General features: G+C 41.6%; 1 protein-coding gene across 1 annotated transcript in view; it reads left to right on the top strand.

Moving 5' to 3' along the window:
• Window positions 1-21000, top strand: part of LOC119135326 (metabotropic glutamate receptor 7) — a 94701-nt gene extending 73701 nt beyond the window's left edge. Inside the window, exons 8-10 of the mRNA XM_037272803.1 lie at window positions 2701-3636; window positions 14081-14333; window positions 19949-21000. Coding sequence (XP_037128698.1) covers window positions 2701-3636; window positions 14081-14333; window positions 19949-19998 — 1239 coding nt within the window. The 3' untranslated portion in view covers window positions 19999-21000. The remainder of the gene's footprint in view (window positions 1-2700; window positions 3637-14080; window positions 14334-19948) is intronic.
• The last annotated feature ends 363 nt before the right edge of the window (window positions 21001-21363 follow it).

Genomic DNA, 21363 nt, shown 5'->3' with positions numbered 1-21363 from the left:
CGACATAGAGAACCAAGCTGAGCTAAAATGTCGTGTCGCCACGTGACTAAGATTACAAACAACACGGCATTTCCATCCAGATGAGATAGCATTTGCATAATTGCTGTCTGGGTCACAAGAATTAAACTTAACGCGATGCATTTCAGAGCACAGGTGGAATAACTTCTGGTGGATGGATATTTGTGGTTGTTCTGCAATGATTACAAACCAAATGTCGCAGTGCAATTATATTTCAGTGCGATAAAAACTGATCCACTTTTCCACGCTTTTCCATCTGACGAGAGCTCATATGAACTGTCAAATTAAGCACTACAGCAAAAACACTAACAGCCATGAGAGTCCAAGGTGTCAACATTCTTGCTTGTGGTTCCCATAGCAACTGAGCTGTTGGGCTCATTACTGTTTCCACACAGTGTGTAATCGGGAGGTTTTCCAGCGAGCACCCTTCATTGTCCAAATAACAAATGGCACGTCAGTACCCTCGGATAAATGGCAGATGATAATCTAGCCAGACACCAAAGAAGTGACACATTTGTCATGCAGGTGCACTAGCAAACACTGCACATGTGTGTATTTGTGTGTATTGTAGTGGGGTGTCGTGGAAGGGTGCTACCTCGTGTCAACAATGTATTGCCTTTTGGCACATTTTTGGGATCTGATCTTTAACAGAGCTATGTTTCACAGCAGGATAAGGTATCTGCTCCTCTGTTGACCATTTAAATAATCTACGATCCAACCTTTGAATGGACTACATGAAACTGCATGAGACAAATTTCCTGTATCTCAGATGCATATGGCAGTCAGCAGGTGACTGAATTTACAATATGATACAGTGCACTGCAGTAGAGTGGTGCTTTGGCTTATTGTTCAATTCCGTCCGTGACCAGACTTGAAACTCAAAACAAGCTGTCTTTCCCCCTTGGAATAAATGGGAATGCCAATAAATGCATATTTCAGCCCTTGTGCTGCTTCTGGTGTGTGTGCCTTGGTCAACAGAGGGCAGTATGATTCCAGACATTGACAAACACACAAAGAAGACTTTCACAACTGTCTCGTTAAATGTCACTAATTTATTTTCACGGAAATTAAAGAATATTTCCCTGTGCGTATTGCCATATTGTCAGTCTACATGAGTTGCTGAACCGTTTGTTTTTAAAATTTCCATTTTTTTAAAGCACTGGTTCCTTTTTTGGCTTGTGCACCCCAAAACCTGTTGACATACTTTGAGTATGCCTTCACGTATACATATGTGATTCCTCAAAAGTAGAACATAATGCAAGTGATTATTAAATGAAACCATTTTATTGTGTCTCTTAAATGTGAACATTTACTAATTCTCAGGTATGTTTGTAATTTGTCATTTAAAAGTAGTAAGTTTATAAATAATAAACCTTTGTTATATGTGCCTCTTCTAACATTTACCAGAAAAACAACTGGAGCGACTTTGAATGAGTGTGACTTAAAGAGGCATTCAAACTTAAAACGTCATAAACCAAGACACCGACGGAGCAGTCAGACACACTTCAGCAGTTTTAATTTCCTTTCATTAGTTTGAGCTTAAATGAGACACTTGAGCTGATATGCGGCTGTTTTTTGATTTTGGTGTGGCAGTGACACTGGTTGTTTCGCAGAAGAAAAAAGTTGTAGTGCATGTGCCACTTTATTGATGGGCTCATGAAATGACTGAGAAGATTTGCGTATAACCTTGGAAATAAATGATTAAATGTTTCCATGTATCCCCTGCTGGCATAGAGCTTACCCTGGTTGTCAAATGCCGCCTTAATAAAACATATTCGTTTAAGATTATCCAATACGACATTGATGTAAATTTCAGGTCCATGTTTAGTTAGACTGCGATTGGCTGGCAACCAGTTCAGGGTGTCCCCCACCCATTGCCTGATGACTGCTGGGATAGGCTCCAGCACGCCCGCGACCCCAGTGGGGATAAGCGGTACAGATAATGGATGGATGGATGTTTAGATTTACTCCCACACCACGGCTGTACTTTATTTTTAACCCATGTAACAACCATAAAAACAAGTTGAATTTCACAATAAATGAGAAATTCATCCAAAGGCATCATCAAAGTAAATTTACCATCGTGGGTTTTGACCAAATATAATAACCCTTTTTCATTACGTTTTAGATTTAGAGTCTGGATAATGGACAGTCAAACATGGGGCCTCTCGGGGTGGAATTGAAGGTGGTAGCTCGGCACCATATTTGTACACGGACAAGATTAGTTTAATAAGTACAAACAGCCCTGCAGAGACTAAAGTAGACATTTGCAACATAAAATCCATTACGTGTTCATATTTTACACCTCACTTGCTCCTTCATTAGAACAGGTTTATGGCATTTCTCATTATTTTTAATCGAATGAACATAAGTCTGTTGCCATGGTAATCGCTTTTACCTTTGAGAATAAGACAAGTCTCTTGGCAAGCTATAAACAGATGCTACCGTTGCACTGTCCCGCTGAGGAATTATGTAAGTGATGTTGAATCCGTTCCGCCGCCTGACAGAAAGGTTGTGGGTTCGAGTCTTCACTCTGGCCTTTCACGGTCGAGTGTGCTCACTCTCCCTCTGCTTGCATGACTTCCGTTTCTTACATTTGTACTCTCAGCGGGTGTATTGGCCAGGTCTCGATACGTTTGTTTGTGTCTAACTGTCTTATCCTGTTCATGTTCCCCCTTGCAGCTAGAGGAGCTTCAGTGGCCCGACGGGGAGCAGGAGCTGCCCATCTCTGTGTGCAGTCTGCCTTGTAAGACCGGAGAGAGAAAGAAGAGGGTCAAAGGGATACCGTGCTGCTGGCACTGCGAGCTCTGTGACGGATACCAGTACCAGTCTGACGAAACCTCCTGCCGCCTGTGCGCGTACAACATGAGGCCCAACCCCAACAGGACCGCCTGCCAGCCCATCCCCATTACCAAACTGGAGTGGCACTCCCCTTGGGCAGTCATCCCTGTCTTCTTGGCCATGCTCGGCATCATCGCCACCATTTTCGTCATGGCCACGTTCGTTCGCTACAACGACACGCCCATCGTGCGCGCGTCGGGCCGAGAGCTGAGCTACGTGCTGCTGACTGGCATCTTTCTGTGCTACATCATCACCTTCCTGATGATCGCCAAGCCCGACGTGGGCGTGTGCGCCTTCAGGAGGATCTTCCTGGGTTTGGGCATGTGCATCAGCTACGCGGCGCTGCTCACCAAGACCAACCGCATCTACCGGATCTTCGAGCAAGGCAAGCAGACTGTCACGGCCCCGCGCTTCATCAGCCCCACCTCCCAGATCGCCATAACGTCCAGTCTGATCTGCGTGCAGCTGCTGGGCGTGCTGGTGTGGTTCGCCGTGGACCCCCCCAACACTATTATCGACTATGATGAGCAAAAAACAATTAACCCCATGCTGGCTCGTGGCGTACTCAAGTGCGATATCACAGACTTGCAGATCATCTGCTCGCTGGGTTACAGCATCCTCTTGATGGTGACGTGCACCATCTACGCCATCAAGACGAGAGATGTCCCCGAAGACTTCAACGAAGCCAAACCCATCGGCTTCACCATGTACACCACCTGCATCGTGTGGCTGGCTTTCATCCCCATTTTCTTTGGCACGGCCCAGTCTGCTGAGAAGGTGAGTCATTGACTCCCCGCCGTCTGTGTCTCCGCCCTTTGCTTTGTCTCGGTGTCTCCTTCAAATCATATATTCTCAGTCAGCCCTTCAGCCCTCCTTTTATCTTGTCCAAACACACACACACACACACACACACACACGTGCATATTTGTGAGACACAATATGATAAACAGCACACGCAGAGCACCTCCTCTCACACTCATTTCACAACTGTATAACTTATGGGCTCATTTGCGTTTTGATCTCTCATCGCGCCGTTTTGCATGGGAACCCGCACTTGTCCAAACAGACAGAAATAAGCACACGAAAAAGGAGAGGGGAGGGGTGCGCCGTTAGCGACCACAATCCCGAAATGCCCGAGGAGCCATGCGAACGGGGGTGTGGGCTGCTCCAGATGCCATTATCTGGGCTCTCACGCCGAGGGCTGCGTTTACACCATTATGCGGCATTCTGGGAAGGCAGACAAACAGGTGCAGGAAGAGGAGGATGAGGGCCAAGTGGAGGAGGAAGGCGGCGAGGAACTGAGGGAATGATGCTGGATTCGACACATTCCATCTCTTGACAGCCTCGCTCTCCCCAAAGAAAGCATTTGACATCGGGTGCTCCCGGAGTTGATTGAGGATATGACATTCTGACCTTCTGTACGAGTGACTGCTTATCTGGCCGGCAGCCGCCGGAATACAGATGCATTCATCAGGCCCACTCACGAGACGTGCGTGTTGCCTGCCGACATTTGTGCAGAAAACAGAATGCAAGGGAAGTTTTCCCTTGACAGAATATCGATGCTGACAGGAAAGCGTTACTTATGGCGAACCTTTGGAGAACTCCGGCACTCGATATCCGTCCTGCTAAGCAACTGCTTGAGATGGATCAGAAAGTGATTTTCCTCATCTCAATTTGGCGCTGATTTCATAGACGAATTACACCCTCAGCAGCGATTAGGAGTTCATTATGTTACTCACAGAGAGTAGCGAGGCACTAATGTGTTTTCCTTTCCTCTTATGCAGTTAACTCCTCCTTTGCCTGTCAGTTCACACCACAGAGTCCTGGTTTAATGGCCTCTGTGGCTGCATGTCGACTTGCTCCCTTGCCGCAGATAGTGAGAAGTGCCTTTGCATGTCCTGTAAGAAGCCACTGCCGCAGTAGCAGCAGCAGCGGCAGCACTGTAGTTAAGGAGATCTTATTCATATTTCAACTCATGCCCATGTTTTCAGCATGAGCAAGCATTTGCTTTTTAAAAACTGTACATCTTGTCTTAAATTAATAAAATCCAGACTGGGGGGAAAAAACATCATGCATGTGCCAAGCTTCTGACATGGAATCAAGACATTTTGTGGACTTTTTTTTTTATTTTGTCTCGCTAAGATATGAAATTGTCTAGAAAAAATAAATTCAAGCCAAAGATGTGAACGGATTCAAAAAAGAATTCAGTGGTGCATTGGTGAGATACGTTTAACATGCATATCTCAAATCACCTTTTCCAAAAAAAAATTGCAATTTGTATTTTGAAGAGGTCGAATAGCACTCTGCAACATTTACCTTATAAAAACATACAGTAACAATTACATAGAATTAAAATGTGTGAATAGTATGTCCATGTGTGCCAGCTAAGAATGGACGGATGGATGGATAATAAGAATTAAATATATTTTGTTACGCTGCATCAATTGAATGCTGCTTCGTCTGTTGTAACTGCCTTGGCCATCTGGGGGCAGTATAAGACACACAGATGGATATACCCTTCCTTAAGGCATTCATTGTGAATCCCACTGTAGTTCTAGCCCATCCTAACTGGATGAAGCAGGCAATCATATTGATGCAGGGCGTGACTTACCAAATATTCTAGCGCGGTTCATAATAACACTTCATTGCGATGTCTGAACTCCTATCTGGCACTACAATGAGTTGTTATACGCAGAGGGTAAAAAATATGAGTGTGAATACTGTTACAACATAAATACTAATCAGCATTAGCATTAGGCTGACTTTTACTGAAATGCCTAAAGTAAAATTCTGTTTGTTTTATGTTTAGTTTGACTGCAACGCAGCCAGAAGTGTAATTAAACAAACTTTTTTTGCGCAGGCAGGTGATGAATTGTTTATTATTTAATAGTGTGTTGACTTCACTGCCATCATGCGGCATTCGAATCTCAAGTCTGCGTTCGCAAGTTATCAGTCTTAATAATCTTGTATGTCAAGTCACTTGCATCGAAAGGAACCACTTTAGTATGATGTCCCTGTTCTGTGTACGTTGGTATTATTCACTGTGCTTTTTCTGTTCCGGTCAGACGGCCTTATTTTCCACACCTGCGACCCCTTTTGTCCCCCTTCGTTTTTTTCCCCTCCGTCTGCTTGGCTCATTTAAAACTCATGTCGAGGGTAGTCATGTGAATACAGCAACAAATGATCAGGACACATCTCTCTTCCCCCAGTTGTGCACCTGCTACTCAGCACATTCAGGTAATGATGCTGAGAATCACCAGCATTCCAAATCAGCTGACTCATGACTTTCGGCAGAAATAAAACTACAGGCCTAAATGTCGGAAACATAGGCAAACTAAGATCTAGACTATCCTGGTAAATGGGGGGGAAACACCACAAAAATGTTCAAATGGCATACCGAGTGGGAAAAAGTCCCGTGTAGATAGACGTAAGATGCTGTAGCGTCTTCATCGTGCTCTTCATCTTTGACCACAGAACACAGCCGCACTCCTCTGCAGCGTGATGATACGTTCCCACCCCCAGGCACTCCCCGGTCCTCCGAGTGTAACTTCCACTAGAGTTGGTCACGAAAGAAAAGGGAGAGCGAGAGGCTCGTGTCATGAGACGACATTCTTGGAAACATGTTGGAAAAACCTCTTAGGTGCATGTAACATGTTCATGTACCCCACGTGACTCAAAGACAGTCACGGTGGCTGAGGATCATTAGGAAATATTAGTACTACTCCTGTCGTTGGGAAAAAAACACATTTTTCCCCGCTGGGGCACAATTGTGGTCACGTTCCAAATAATAATCCCATTCGTTGTTCAGTCATTTTCATGCAGTCTGTTAAACCTTTCAAGCAAAATGGAACTCAAGTGTCTGCCTTTTATTTAGAAATTAGGTTAACATCCCCCAAGATGACAATACTCATGAGGATGCTGGCTCTATTTTTCATTTGGTTTTTAGATGAGGATATAGAATATGGTTAGAATAGAATGCTTCTCTTTAAGCAAGTGAATTTATAAATGTAAAAGTAATGCAAAGCTTAAAATGAAGATATGCAGTGGAATCTCAATTTAACAGACTAATGAAGGGGAAGGAGTGTCTGTTAAAGCCAGTTAATTTGGAGCGCGTTTTTTCATGGATCACGGTTTTATCATGGATATATATATATATATATATCCATGATAAAACCGTATATATACGTATATATACACTACCGTTCAAAAGTTTGGGGTCACAAAATTTTTGAACGGTAGTGTATATATTTATTTAGATAATTATTTATAGATTATATATATAATCTTCTGTGTAAAAAAATCTTATAATATATATGTATACATATATTCATAGATTTTTTATAATCTTATACAAATATAAGATATAATTTATAATATTTAATTCATAATATTTTATTATAATAATATTTACACTACCGTTCAAAAGTTTGGGGTCACCCAAACAATTTTGTGACCCCAAACCTTTGAACGGTAGTGTATATGTATGTATATATATATATATATACATATATATATATATATATATATATATATATATATGTATATATGTATGTATATATGTATATGTATATATATATATATATATATGTATATATATATATATATATGTATATATGTATGTGTATATGTATATATGTATATATATGTATGTATATATGTATATATGTACACAAATATATATACGTATGTATATATATGTATGTGTATATAAAATCTAGATTTTTTATTATTTATTTATGATCTATATATATCTAGATATTATCTTTTCTAGAATTGTAGCCATTGTCTCGTGTCTGATGGCACTACACTTGGGCTAGGGGGTGCTAAAGCCCCGCCAGAAATCTATGTTGCCCCAGGTAAGGCTCTCCAGCATTTTTATTTGATATTCTAAAACATATTTTTAAATTATTTCTCAGTCCCCTATGTATCAGTCAAGCCCCCTTTTAGTCTCTAGAGAAAAATCCTGGCGCTGCGCCTGCCATCCATTTTCCCTTGGCAGCTTGTAACATTTTAAGTGCACCTGTGTACTGTTTACTGAACATCCACAGAAATATTCAAGTAGTTTTCCCAGTGCTTAACGTTTTCTGCAATGCCCCAAGGAAGGAATTTAGAGGGAAAAAATAAGTGAGAAATATGACTTGAATATAAAACATTTCCTCATTAACAAATGAGCTGAACCTGATTTTTAGTAACAATGAAGTGACTAAAAACTTTAGTTTGAACCTTTTTAAAATTGTATCTCCTTCATGGCAGATTGAAGTGTGATGCAGACATTGTACAATGTATTGATGTACATGGGGCTTGGGCATGAGAGCATTGACAGCACGATGAAGTCAAGTCTTTAAAACTGTTTAATTGTGGCCAGAGGCAACGTGCCTCATGTCACCAAATGCCACATCCTAGTGCACTATTGTTTACAACGCAAGGCGTGCTCTGTCGTGCTGCTCCCTCTTGTCATATTTAGCAGTTAATTAATGAACAGGGTTAACGGAGTTACGCTCTTAGCGCCGGGGGAGCCCTGCCGCGCTCATGGCGGGTACGCTTTGCCCAACATGGAGCGGTGTCTCCAAGCCTAAACCGACACTAATGACAACAGAAGGAAAACCAAGTTTGCTGTGAACGTGACAAAAGCCTGCTGGGTAGCGTAGGGGATCAATGATGTCATTGATTGACAATATAAATGACAATATAATTTTTATAAATTGAGGTCTCTTCTTACTCCTCACTCACTAATCAGTAGAACAATTGTGGAGTTTAGTTTTGTTCCATTTGTTCATGTCGCTTGCAAGTGTTTCTGGGGTAAAATATTAATTAGCGCAGGCCATTTTCTTCATAAATTAATGTGGCCCATTGTTCTGTGAGAATAGCCTGCAGCCTTCAACCCAGATGTGAAAATCTCGACTCAGCTTTAATACGAGCAAAGTGAAATTTGAGCGGATAATCACGAAGCATCCTTTTGTATCGTCAAGCGCTGCCATGCAAGTGTTGAAACATGCGGCACTCTAATCACTGACAAGACACTCATCTGGCTTAAAAGCAAGTTTGCACCCTCAAGTCACTGACAGTGGTGTCACATCTAATAAGCAATTCTATACAAATGAGAGCAGAATGGAGCATGGAAATAATAGCGCCGTCCAATCAAGTTGTTTGACAGGACTCGGGATGTGCGCACGTTGGAAATATTGACGCTTTTGCTTGTTTGTCTTCGTCACTCAAGTCTCGAGACGAAAACATCATGACATCGACTACCTCGTCTAATATTGTTGCTGACATCTGATATGAACTGAACTCCCATAAATAAAATAGAGAGACCCTGCTTTAACCTTTTTCTTGAAGCGCTTGGCTCTCCCTCAGCAACTTAGTTTTGCTCTTCATCTTGCCGCTCCATAAAATAATTACCAAATAGATGGTCCCTTGAGAGGTGTGTTTGATTTGTTCCATTACCATCTCCATGGCTTAAAACACTCAGAATGCTCGTACCTCCAAAATTATCACTTTTCAGGTGACTAAAAAAATGTTTTGTACTTTAAAAAAAACATACAAAAAAGACAATTAAATAGAATGTAAAAAAATTGAAGAGTATCTGCCACATTCACTTCAATGGACATTGTGCTGCTCACTTTGGTGTGTGCCACTTGACCATTTGGGCCAGCATAATAAACACATTCTGATATAAACATGGACTAAATTGAAAAACATCCGTAAGCCACAGTAATATTTGTCGTTCTTCGCAGAAGATAAAGAATATACCTCTGTGAGGACAGTTTTCATTCACCGTATTGCACTTTACTTTTTGCAGCTTCCCTGTAAATCAGATTTTGTTCATCATACATACCTAATTTTATATACCACAGATTTGTCACTTTATCGGGTGAATTTACTGTGATGATTTTTCCACCCTAACTATTCCACAAAGCAGTAAGTGGAAGCCAGAAGGAAAGAGCACGTAAAAGACAGTGAATATGCCAGGTTTGGGATCATTTCACACATACAAAAAGAAGCTTAAGTGCAATGTGGATATTGTTGGCTTCAGATGCATAACTACCCACAACTACATTGTTAGCGAAATAAATGCATCCCAACATCGTGAAACTTTTCAGAAGTGCAGTTTTCAATGTTTTCTCACATCCTGCAGGAAGGTTTTATTAACCCAAACCTTGAAAGAAGGAAGATGTTCCACATTTGTATTCACATTAAATTTGAACCCTTTAGTATCATCCTGGGAATATTTTTTTTCTTTACAATGTTCAAAACGCGACCCTGAATTCAACAAAGCATCACACCTCCTGTTTCCCATAAGTGGTTCCGGGACCTTGCTTAACAGGTCAGGACACAACCTGCAGCCATTCCTCAGGATCAAGATCTGAATTATTTCACGTGAAAGAAATTGATTAAACGTTCCTCAAAGCTTTGTAGTAATTGCCTTCCCTGAAATACTGATTTCCAACAAATGAGCACTATATCTTAACCCAGTCATGAAAAAATGCATCCTCTCCCTTGTGTTATTCTCCGGGACAAAAAAACAAAAAACACATTCAGACCTTCATTGGCGAGATCTCCTGAAGTAATGCCAGAGTGGTTTCGGGCTTTGCAGCACAGCCAGACAGAGTTATTCATGGCACAGGCCAGGCTAGAAAGTAGGCCAGCCCCGACAACAAAAAAACATGCAGGTAGTTGAGAGGAAACCCAAATTCCCCAGATCCATTATTGTGCGGCCATCCTGATTGTCACTTACTGAATCAAGTCCTCATCACCGTGCGCATCCGTGCTACTCAACCATAGCCTTCTAAATTGCCTTCGTACTAAGTGTATCCCTGGTGGCTATAATTATGTGAATTACGCTCAACAGCTTTTTGTCTAAAGTGAAGACGTGTCATTTGTTGTGGCTGGATGTTGCGTTGGGCCTTGTCAATGAGATGTAACGTTCAAAAGCGGGCGCTCGATTTCTGATGAGGCCGTTAATAAATCATTACGGCGCCTATAAATAGAGAGTTCCCGAGCAGCTGTTCCAAATGACTTCATGTATTTATTTATGTTAAAGCAACACAAATTAATTATGGATGTTTTGTGACATTTAAGGGGTGGGTGAGAGGGCGAGGAAATTGGGTCAAGCTCAAACGGTGGTGATTAGAGAATGGCTCGGCCGCGTTTGTATGCCTTTTAGTGCGTGTGTGCGCTGTATGTGAGGGAATGACAACCCGCATTGCTACACTTTGGTGTTTTACTCGGGTGTGATGAATGTGAGAGAGCGTCTAATGCTTGCCAGCAAACCTCTGTGCGGTCAATAAATCAGCTGTAAAAGGGTTGAAGGCATCAAAATCTCATTAAAAAAGATTCTTCCAGTCACGTTGCGCTGCACTCCAAACCGGGTAGTGTTGCTATGGATACCGGCTACAACTAAACATAGAAACACGAGGTGGGGAATCTCTGGTGATTATATCCTACGCCATGGGCGCACACTGCTTTTATTGGTTGCCCTAATATCTCAAAAGAAGTTCACATAAAAATGACACATTGGTACAGCTCTGTAGAAACAGCATGCTTGGAGATCATGGTGATACTCATGTGGTTACTAATGCATGGTGTGCAGGCTCCATGCCTTCCCCCGCAGAGAAGCAGGAAGGGATGGAAAGTCTGTGCACGTAATATGTGTGCATGACGATGTTCCATTGGTGTAGATCAGAAGACAAAAGTATCCTGGATGTATATGAGCTGGCGTCCTGCTCAAGAAATTAGCATTAGTCATGCTGTTTACAGAAAGTGTATGCAAATAACGGCACCGCTTCATTTCCTTCCCTTAGTGATTTCGTCTCGCCACCGCCTCCCCTGCAGATTCAGCGTGCTAGCTAATGTGTTTATTACAGTGTTGTCCGCCTACCACCAGCAGACAGACGGCAGTACAAGTGACGTGTGATGCTTTTAAATGAGGTAAATTAGTGCCGTGATTCCCAGCTAGTGTACTGGGAGAAATCATCAGGGAGCACTGTGGGGAATGATCCAATTTTGCTTGATTTGCCAGAAAATGATTACTTAGTAATTACGAATATATCTTTGGGAATCTATCTTTGCCAGTGATGAACAGTCTCTCAAATCACCCTTCCCACTGAAATAAATGGAAATGCCATGAATACATTCCAGTTCTTTCACCCAAAAATAATAAATGCTGTAATGTGTTTTTAGCAAGGAAAACAGCACTCTATAATTACTTTATAAAATAATATAATAGTATAATCAATTAGAATGTAAATAATTGAACAGTTTGCATCATGATTAAATTAAGAAGACTTTCACAACTACTGAAACGCATATCGGAATATGAAACATCCACACGAGAATCATTTCCTAGATTTTGTGGATTTTTATTTAATTAATCAATTTGAAAAGAGACGCATAAATATAATTTCCATCTGTATTCCATCCATCGTTAGATTTGCCTTGTCGCCAGTGGGCGAATGCTGTCATTTTTTTTTTTTACTTGCTTAGGCCAATCGGGATTTCGTTCTTCTTTACAGCTCAGCACTGTCTTTCGATGCGAAATGGTGGTTAGGCAACCCTGATTGAAAGGATTTTAACACCGCGACTATGGCATTAAGCAAGTGTAAGGCAACATTGCGTGACTCTTTTAAAACACACAATATGTAAGTGTCTTTGTGTCATGTCTAGTTTGACAGTAAATTTAACTAGGAGTGGCATTAACTAGCTTTACGGTTCTTTTTTTAGAAAAATTGCTCACTATCTACAAAACCTCTGATTTGAGTTGTGTTCACTAAACTTGTGTTCCCGTCTGTTGCATTTATCAAGTTCATCATAATAACTTAAATGACTTTCTTCAAGTATATCGTCTTTGTGTTCAATCAAACAAGCCCATACATCACACTGAATAAATTCCATTTGAAAGATAAAATGAGATTACCATTCCAGTATATCTGCTTGGTGTTGCGCCGGGTGATTTTACTTCTGTAAAATGGGTGCTTTGGCTCGATAAAGGTTGGGAAACACTGGATTAATGATGTGCTCCTGTAACAGCTATGTGCTCTCCTCTAGCGACCCTCAAATGAAACCAAAGGCTCCATCCGTCCCTTTAGGAACATAAATAATCCACAGTTAAACAACTGCGTGATGTGGGTTACATAAGATCACAATTGTGAGAGGAGAATGTGAAAGGTGTTATGTAAGTGTGGCGGCACGTCACGGTTAGAATGTAAGTGCGCGCCGCACATCAATGGCCGTCCCCTGAATGATCTTAACACAAAAACGCGCTGAAAGCCTTCCCAGACGACTGCATGCGGCGCTGCAGGAAGACAAATGAAGGCGCTGTCAAAAATACAGAGACCATTGCCAGTCATTTATTGCAGTTGCATTTACATGCAAGTGTTTTGCTATAGCCCAGACATGCTGCAGAGGCCGTATGAGACGCCTGACACGAAGGGAAACTTGAGATGGAAGAACTAGGCCCGGGTCTGTCAATCTCGACAAGAGGAGGAGTGGGCGCGCTGGTGGGAAGGAGTGTGCTCAGATGATGCCTTGTGACTCTCCAGCGGTTGAAATTTGTGTGCTTGTATCAGGCTTGCAGACACAGGTTGGATTGGATGATGTTCCGCCATGATTAATTGCTCTTTTTACACATAAATACATCTGATATCAGGGTCTGATTATCGACATAATTTTAGGTTTGACAAACATGGCTGCAACATTAGGTACAATCAAGAATAGCATAAAAGTCTAACTTGACAAAGTTAATGCTGTGTTTTAATTTATAGCATGTTTAATAATCTTTCCTATGATATCGCGTCTACCTTATTTGAAATAAACATATAACACGGGCAAATAAATTGGAACTGACCTGCATTACTAAGATAGCCATTTTTATAAATAGCAGGCTCTAAATATTTTATATTACATGTAGTAATTTGGATATTATTTATTTTATACTGCACATATTAATTTATTGCTTTTGTTTAAATATTAATCAAACATTGACTTATCACAATATTGAGGGAAAAAAATCTCAATTACATATAATATTCCAAAACCGTTTAGCCCAAGTTCTTGTTAGGTTTTTGCCATGGGAGTGATATTCAGTGATGTTAAGCTATTACTGAACTTGATTTGCATCAATTCCAAGATCTGAATCTCACACAAAAACGTATTCAGACCCATTACCTCCTCGTTATCCTGAATTAAACTCTGTTTTGTTTTGTTTTTTTTGGCTTCCTCCTAGCTCTACATCCAGACGACGACCCTGACCATTTCCATGAATCTCAGTGCCTCGGTAGCACTGGGCATGCTCTACATGCCCAAGGTGTACATCATTATCTTCCATCCCGAGCTCAACGTACAGAAGAGGAAACGTAGCTTCAAGGCGGTGGTGACAGCCGCGACCATGTCGTCACGCTTGTCCCAGAAGCCCAGTGAGAGACCCAACGGAGAAGCCAAGACTGAGCTATGTGAGAACCCTGCTGCTGACCCTATGAGTGAGTAACCTTTACATCATGTCAACGACACACAAAACCACAGCGGAAGCGTCAGTTCATACATAAGCTAAACACTACCATACACCTGACAGCTATATCTTCCTTTCATTGACAAAGCTTATTTTGCTGAACTTCTACGAAATGTCATAGGATCTATGTTTATATCTGTGCTATTGAGTTTTTTAAATGGCTTCCCCTAGAGGCTAAAGTGATATGTCTTTCTGCCACTTCCCCTTTTTTTCTTAGACTTCCTTTCTTGAACTTAGAAATCCCATTTGGCCAATTTAATTGGTTGTGTGGCGGGGTAAAAAGCACGTCTAATGCCTATAGAACATGGTATCAGTTATCTCCGAGACCTTTAACCCGAGTCCGCTGGAAGAAGTGGAGGGACAGAGAGATCTGAAGAAGGAGAAGAATTGAGAGTTCTATCAATGGAATGGAAGGGGATAATCCGTCTATAGAGCAGAGAAGCATTACTCAGACCACCACGCTCTGACTCGACATTATCACAATGATTAGTTAGGTTCGGGTGTCGGCTTGTGGGTTTGTGTGCGGTTGAAATACACTACAGGGACATATTTAATGAATGGATTTGTTAATTATTAATTTGATAACTGTCTCAGACACATTGGTCAATGAGTTGGACTGTATTGTAACCAACGTTGTGGGAAATTTGAGGAAGCTGTTCCAGCGTGATTGGGCCGCAGTGCACAAAGTAAGGTCCATAAAGGGGTGCCTGGATGTGTTTTGTGTGGAACACTTATGAGCAACCATCTCTGGGACTAATAACCGGAACTAAAACCAGGATTGTGAGCCAGGCTCTTTGATCAATCACCCAGGTCAGGTAAAAACCCTCCATATCCGAATAAATATCCGAGGCTGTGATTTACCGAAGTCAAATTCCTTGTTTGGCACGCTCAAACATGGCAAATAAAAACTCTTGAATCTTGAAAATCAATTTCAAATATTTTCACAAATCGACATCGTTGGTATATTCCCACGTCATCTGTTATTACACGATATTAACAAATGGAAAGATCTGAATTTACCTTAAGGGCAAATGTTTTTAGTCTCTTGGCCACTTGAAGTGCCTCAGAAGTGTCGTAAAACTCTGGCTATTCCTTTCTCCGTGAAAGCCTTGTAACATGATATCGGTGGTCCGCCGCAAAGGTAAATTTGAGTGCAGATTAGTATTTGCCTATTGCGGCGCTTAGAGAGCTCATTGTAAGGCTGGGCAATAAACTAAAATTTAACAAAGGCTGGATGACATTTTTGGAGGGAAAGTGGTCATTATTGAGACTACTATAGTAAGGATTCTGTCCGACATCAATAAAATGGAAGCGGAAATAGAAAGAGCTGACGAGGAAGGGAATTACAGTTCCTGTTGCTGTAACTGTTAGCTGTACCAGGGCATTTTTTTCTGATATTGTATATTTAATTAAGTGTTGGGAAAAAAGTCTTTGTCCACAAACTCTTTGTTTTTTTTACTTATATAAATGACATTCTTTGTACGTATAGATGTTTGTGTGCGAACCCGTGCTTGCTGCTTTTCTTCAATGTCGGGGCACATCTTTGTCTTGCCACAAAGGCAAGTCATGCAGTAGGCGAGAGAACTGTCGTTTCTTTATGGTGTCTTGAGGTCCAAGAATATATATAAATATATATATATATATAAAAGCACACTGGTAACTTAGTGACTCAATATTCTGTACCTCTGCCTTGCAGTTCTGAGGTTTGTGTTTAAATCTTGGCTCTGGCCTTACTGCGTGGTTGTGTGGGGTTTTGTGAAAGACTCAAAATCACAGGTGTTAAAACTCCAAACTGACCTGCCACATCATTCTGTGGCCTACTAGTAAAATGTCTCCACTTCATGTTTTTTGCCTAATGAATTTGTCATTTTAATTTTGGCATATCAGTACCTGAATGTAAATCCTTTACAGATATTACGAGCAATACTAATTTAAATTGCAAAAAAAAACTCTGTCATTGATTAGAATAATATGGACAAATCAACAACAAGAGAAGAGTATTTGACACTTTTCAAATATAAACGTATCCAGCCAAAACTAAATGTATAAACGTATCCGGCCAACTATTTTCACTCATGTTTTTTTTAAGGAGCCCTAATGCCACGAGGTTTCCATGGAGTCAAGAAGAGGTTAAATCATTCAACACTTTTCAGACCGTTCAAGAGTCCAAGAGTGCTCATAGATTTGCGCTCAGGCTATTTTCAACACTTCACATTCCACCCGATAGCAACAATATTTAGGTGATTATACATTTACTGTATATATTAATTTTCTCAGCCATCACAGCCCGGGGAAACCATAACTACGATACGACTGGCGACGACAATGAAAAATTGCCCATTGATTTGAATCCTTGTTTGTCCAAATGTACTCTGCCATTGATTACCGAGCAGGTCAAAGGCTTCAACAAACCCGTTACCCTCACAAAGTCAAGCTGCAGGTGTCCCAAAATTTACACCTAGAAAAAAAACGCAGTCATTTGAGGCTCGCCAAATGCATCGCTCCTTGTTGGGAAGGAAGATGGAGATGATTGGCGGCTCATGCAAATCATACATCATATGCGCCAAACGCCTCCTCTCCCGCAACGCTTCTAATCACACGGAAGCATCACGGCGCCCACAGGTGCACCAGCCCCTCACAAGCCCTGAATGATGTCTATGGGATGACAGCTATTCCCTGGAACGTCTCCAAACAGCCAACAGTTGTCATACTCATCTGTCATGAGCTCATGTGCTTTTCCTGAATTTGCGCATGATCGCGGTCAGTCGGGGAGTCGGTGCATCAAGAGATAGTGTCGGAATTACGCATGCGGCCGATGGGGCAATACATGCTCCACAGGGGTGGGGTGTTCCAAACCTCTGCATCTGTCACAGCACAGCATCAAAAGTGGGTCATTTGGTCTACAGGATGCCATCCCATGAGTGCATCATGTCATCTGCTCTGTGGGCCTTTCACCTCCACGAATGTCTTCTCGCCTTATCTCTCCATCCTGTACCCTTTCCCCCCTTGTGCCCCCTTTTTTTGCAGCAGTGGAAGTGACATTTATTAATGGTGAATTTATGTGCATGACCGCCCTGAAACCTGAACTGTGGCTCCGAAGTCCCCAGAGACTGTCCGTCACTGCCTGTAACCATCAGAGCGCCAAATACCTCGCTTTCAGGGCCTGTCAGCCCTGGAGGAGACGACTCGGAGTGATTTATAGGATTATGATGAGAACTTCTGAACATTTGCACTAGTATTGATGGGGACTAATGGCTTTGCAAAAAAAAAGCCACAATTGGTCTCATTTGAAATGGTCATCCTTCAATGTCCTCAATTTAAACTGCAATTACCATACAGTTATGCTTTGAGATACGAGTCAGATTTGCTCCCAAACCATGCTCTTAATGCAAATCATGCATACTCTTAAATTATCTTTCCCCATTGAAAGGAATGGAAATGTCATTTCTCCATCCCAGTCCACCCTCCAAAAGTTATTTATAATGAGAACAATAAATATCACACACACATACACATACAGTGGAAGCTCAACAATTTGATTTCTGAACAATTTTTCAAAGTAAAATGACCTTGGGTTTGCTACATACTGTTTTGTGGCAGCCATGGCCTAGTAGAGAGGGTCGTTCAGTGACCGGAGGTTCAGCTATTCCAATCCCGCTCTAAGTCTTGTGTCGTTGTGTCCTTGGGCAAAACACTTCACACACCTTGCCACTCACACTGGGTGCAAATCTATGTGGGTCGTCAGAGGGGCCGTAGGCGCACACCGGCAGCCACGCTTTTGTCAGGCTACCCCAGGGCAACTGTGGCTACATACATACATACATACATACGTACACTACCGTTCAAAAGTTTGGGGTCACAAAATTGTTTGGGTGACCCCAAACCTTTGAACGGTAGTGTAAATATTATTATAATAAAATATTATGAATTAAATATTATAAATTATATTTTATATTTGTATAAGATTATATATAATCTATGAATATAAGTATACATATATATTATACGATTTTTTACACAGAAGATTATATATATAATCTATAAATAATTATCTAAATATATACACTACCGTTCAAAAGTTTGGGGTCACCCAAACAATTTTGTGACCCCAAACCTTTGAACGGTAGTGTACATAGTTTACCACCACCAGCGTGTGAGTGCATGAGTGACACTGTAAAGTGTCTTTGAGTGTCCAGAAAAGTGCTTTATAAAACGTGGGTGTGTGGTGGGAACTGGTTAATGTTATTTCCATTCATTTCAATTGGGAAAAATTATTTTGAGTTACAGTGTTGTCATGGAACAAACTAGATTCTTATCTCAAGGCACTACTGCAGGTAAATGAGCCAGGCAAGCATCGACAAACATTCTTGATGATTTTCAGGTCATGTTCATCATCAATTACTGACAAACCAGAGGGATAGAAAACATGGGTTGTTACGCATCCAGTATGTGTATGATTATAAATATTAAAAGCATAGAATACACACAAATTGACATACACTTGCTCTTAGATTGGCTGGCTGGTGTTTCTGAATGCTGCTTATAGTAACTAGCAAAACTCTGTAGTACATGTGATGTTTTATTCATCATAGTTGCAGCGCGAGACTACAAAACGCTGCAAAGAAATGGTGCGACTTTAATTGCATAGCCCAGGGGAGTTTGTTGCCATAGCAACATTAAAGCAGTAGAATGAGAATCTATCTAATTAGGGCAGAATACTTCGACCTTCTGTATTGTGCGAGGAGGATGACAGATGTGAGCCTCTTTGACTGACTGACTGACTGACTGGCTCACTGAGTGTATTCCACAACAAGAAAAATAGAATCCCCCACACCACCTTTGACCCGTCAAACTTAAATCCTTTCCTCGAACACCTCGCACAAGTCGTGACGAGTCGGCGTGATCTCAAATGGAAGCCGCACACTTTGAACGATTGAAACCGCATCACAGAAGGACACACGAGCGCACGCTGCGACGGTGAGGCAAGCGCTCTGCTCGTTTCCATGGCGATCCGCACTCGACGCACATCGCGTTTGCTCGGTGCCCACTTGTGGAGTGTTTGTTTTTCTTTATTGCTGGTTAACGTGAAAATAGAAGGTGAGCTTGCACTGTGCCATTGAGTGCAAATGATACGCGGGCCCAGAGCACATTGCTTGTCATTGCTCACAGCTGGTGAGAAGAATAGCTAGCTACCAAAGCAGAAGGCGTATATTTTCTTGCAAATTTGAAGGATGGTTTTGTTTTGGGTGGCATAATGGGCGAGTGAATAACACAACTGATTTTCTTCCTTGTTAACCCCCCGGTAAAGACTCAAGATTTTTTGTAGTCAAAGATGAAAGTCAAGTGAAAATCAATTAAAATAGACTTCATTGATATTTTTCCAGCGCATCTGAGCAGTACTTTTTTTAGACCAATATCAAGTAGACATATTTAATGGACAGCCATAGAATTATTTTAAGCCAGGGCTGAACGAGCTATCAAATTCAAAGGTGGGGAAAATAATGCAAGTAAATTACGTTTCAAAATCATGAAGCCCTAATTTATTTTCGACTTTTGCACAATCTTCTTCTTTCTCTCCTTCTTTAGGTCAAGCCACCAAGAAGACGTACGTGAATTATAACAACCTCAGGATCTGATGTGCTGGAGAATGAATGCTGCTCGTGTGTCATTTGTGATTGAAAAGAAAAAGGGAAGCTCCAGAGGAACCAGGAGAGGCTTGCGAGCATCCCAGCACGTCCTGCAGCACCCGAGCGCTCACACAGAGGATGGCGGAGCGCATCCAACCTCCATCCGGACTTGAGTGAGACTACGTAGTGCTGCGGGCTGCTGCGACTACATCTTGTGGAGGTTTTAACCCGGCGGCCTCGAGCAGAGAAGAAGCTGACCGCTAAAAGGGGTCGCCGCGGACGAGGGCATAAAGAACAGAGGATGTGCTTTTGAGATACTTTGTTTTACAATGTCATTAAAGCCATATTCTCTTGGGGTTGCCATTATCTGATTTTTCTTCTGTATTGTTTCTAAGTGATTTTCTTCTGTGCCTCTATTTGCTCCAAGTACATCAAATTGAACCTTGAACAGCGAGCTCTGCCACATACAGTATTTTGTTTTACACAAATGAAATTTTAAAAAGAAAAAAAAGTCTAACCCACATGATGATTATATTTGAGTGATGGGCATTGTACTATATTTTTTGTAAATATTTGAGACTATTTTCATGTTTGGAGTACTAAAATAGATAAGCGGTCTGTGTTCAATGGCATTTGGATGGTAATGAGAAGCACCACAAAGTGTTGACTTTGCATGTGCCAATGTATGTTTGTTCTATTTGATGTAAGCAAAACATTTAAAAAAACGAAAAAAAAAATCTAAGAAATAAAAGCTAATGATAATGAGCTTCGGCACTCTCCTGCGCTTTGTTTTCTCTTCCCTGGAAATCATTCAAATGACAGAATATGGCTTTAATCTGTTGCTGCATTGACCCCTCTTGTATGTGAAAGCATGTTTGTTTTTTGTAGCCTTTCCTTGTGGTACCTAGCAACTGTGTGACAAGCACTCACAGCGACCGTGCAAGTATGTTGTGATGTCTGTCAATTTATGAACATGTAATAAATGAGTTTGTTATCTTTTATACAACCCAAGTGCCACAGCATATCCCAGTTCTTTTGGTGCACGTGTGAATTTTCAGTGAGCTGCTCTGTTGGACTGATGTATGAATAAGTGCTATTAATCACCGCAGCGTTTATGTAAACTGTTGCAAATGTCACCGTCTCGTCCCCGCGCCAAAGAGGTCACGCTAGAAAGCCGAGCGAGCGGCGCTGTCATGCGGATGAGATGAGACCCGGCGAGAGGAGGGAAAATCCACTCTCGTACTCCTTGGCTCCCGCCTATGCTCTTTTCTGTCTCACCCCGTGTTCATCCCCACTGCTGAGACTCCTTCCAAGTTCCAGCAGCCGTGTCAGATCAGTTTGTCCCTGCCGAGTTCAACCTTGAGCACCCAAGTT

The sequence above is a fragment of the Syngnathus acus genome, chromosome 2, assembly GCF_901709675.1.
Source record: "Syngnathus acus chromosome 2, fSynAcu1.2, whole genome shotgun sequence".
Lineage (NCBI taxonomy): Eukaryota > Metazoa > Chordata > Actinopteri > Syngnathiformes > Syngnathidae > Syngnathus > Syngnathus acus.
The sequence above is the reverse complement of the archived record's forward strand: the minus strand, read 5'-3'. Positions and strand labels throughout refer to the sequence as shown.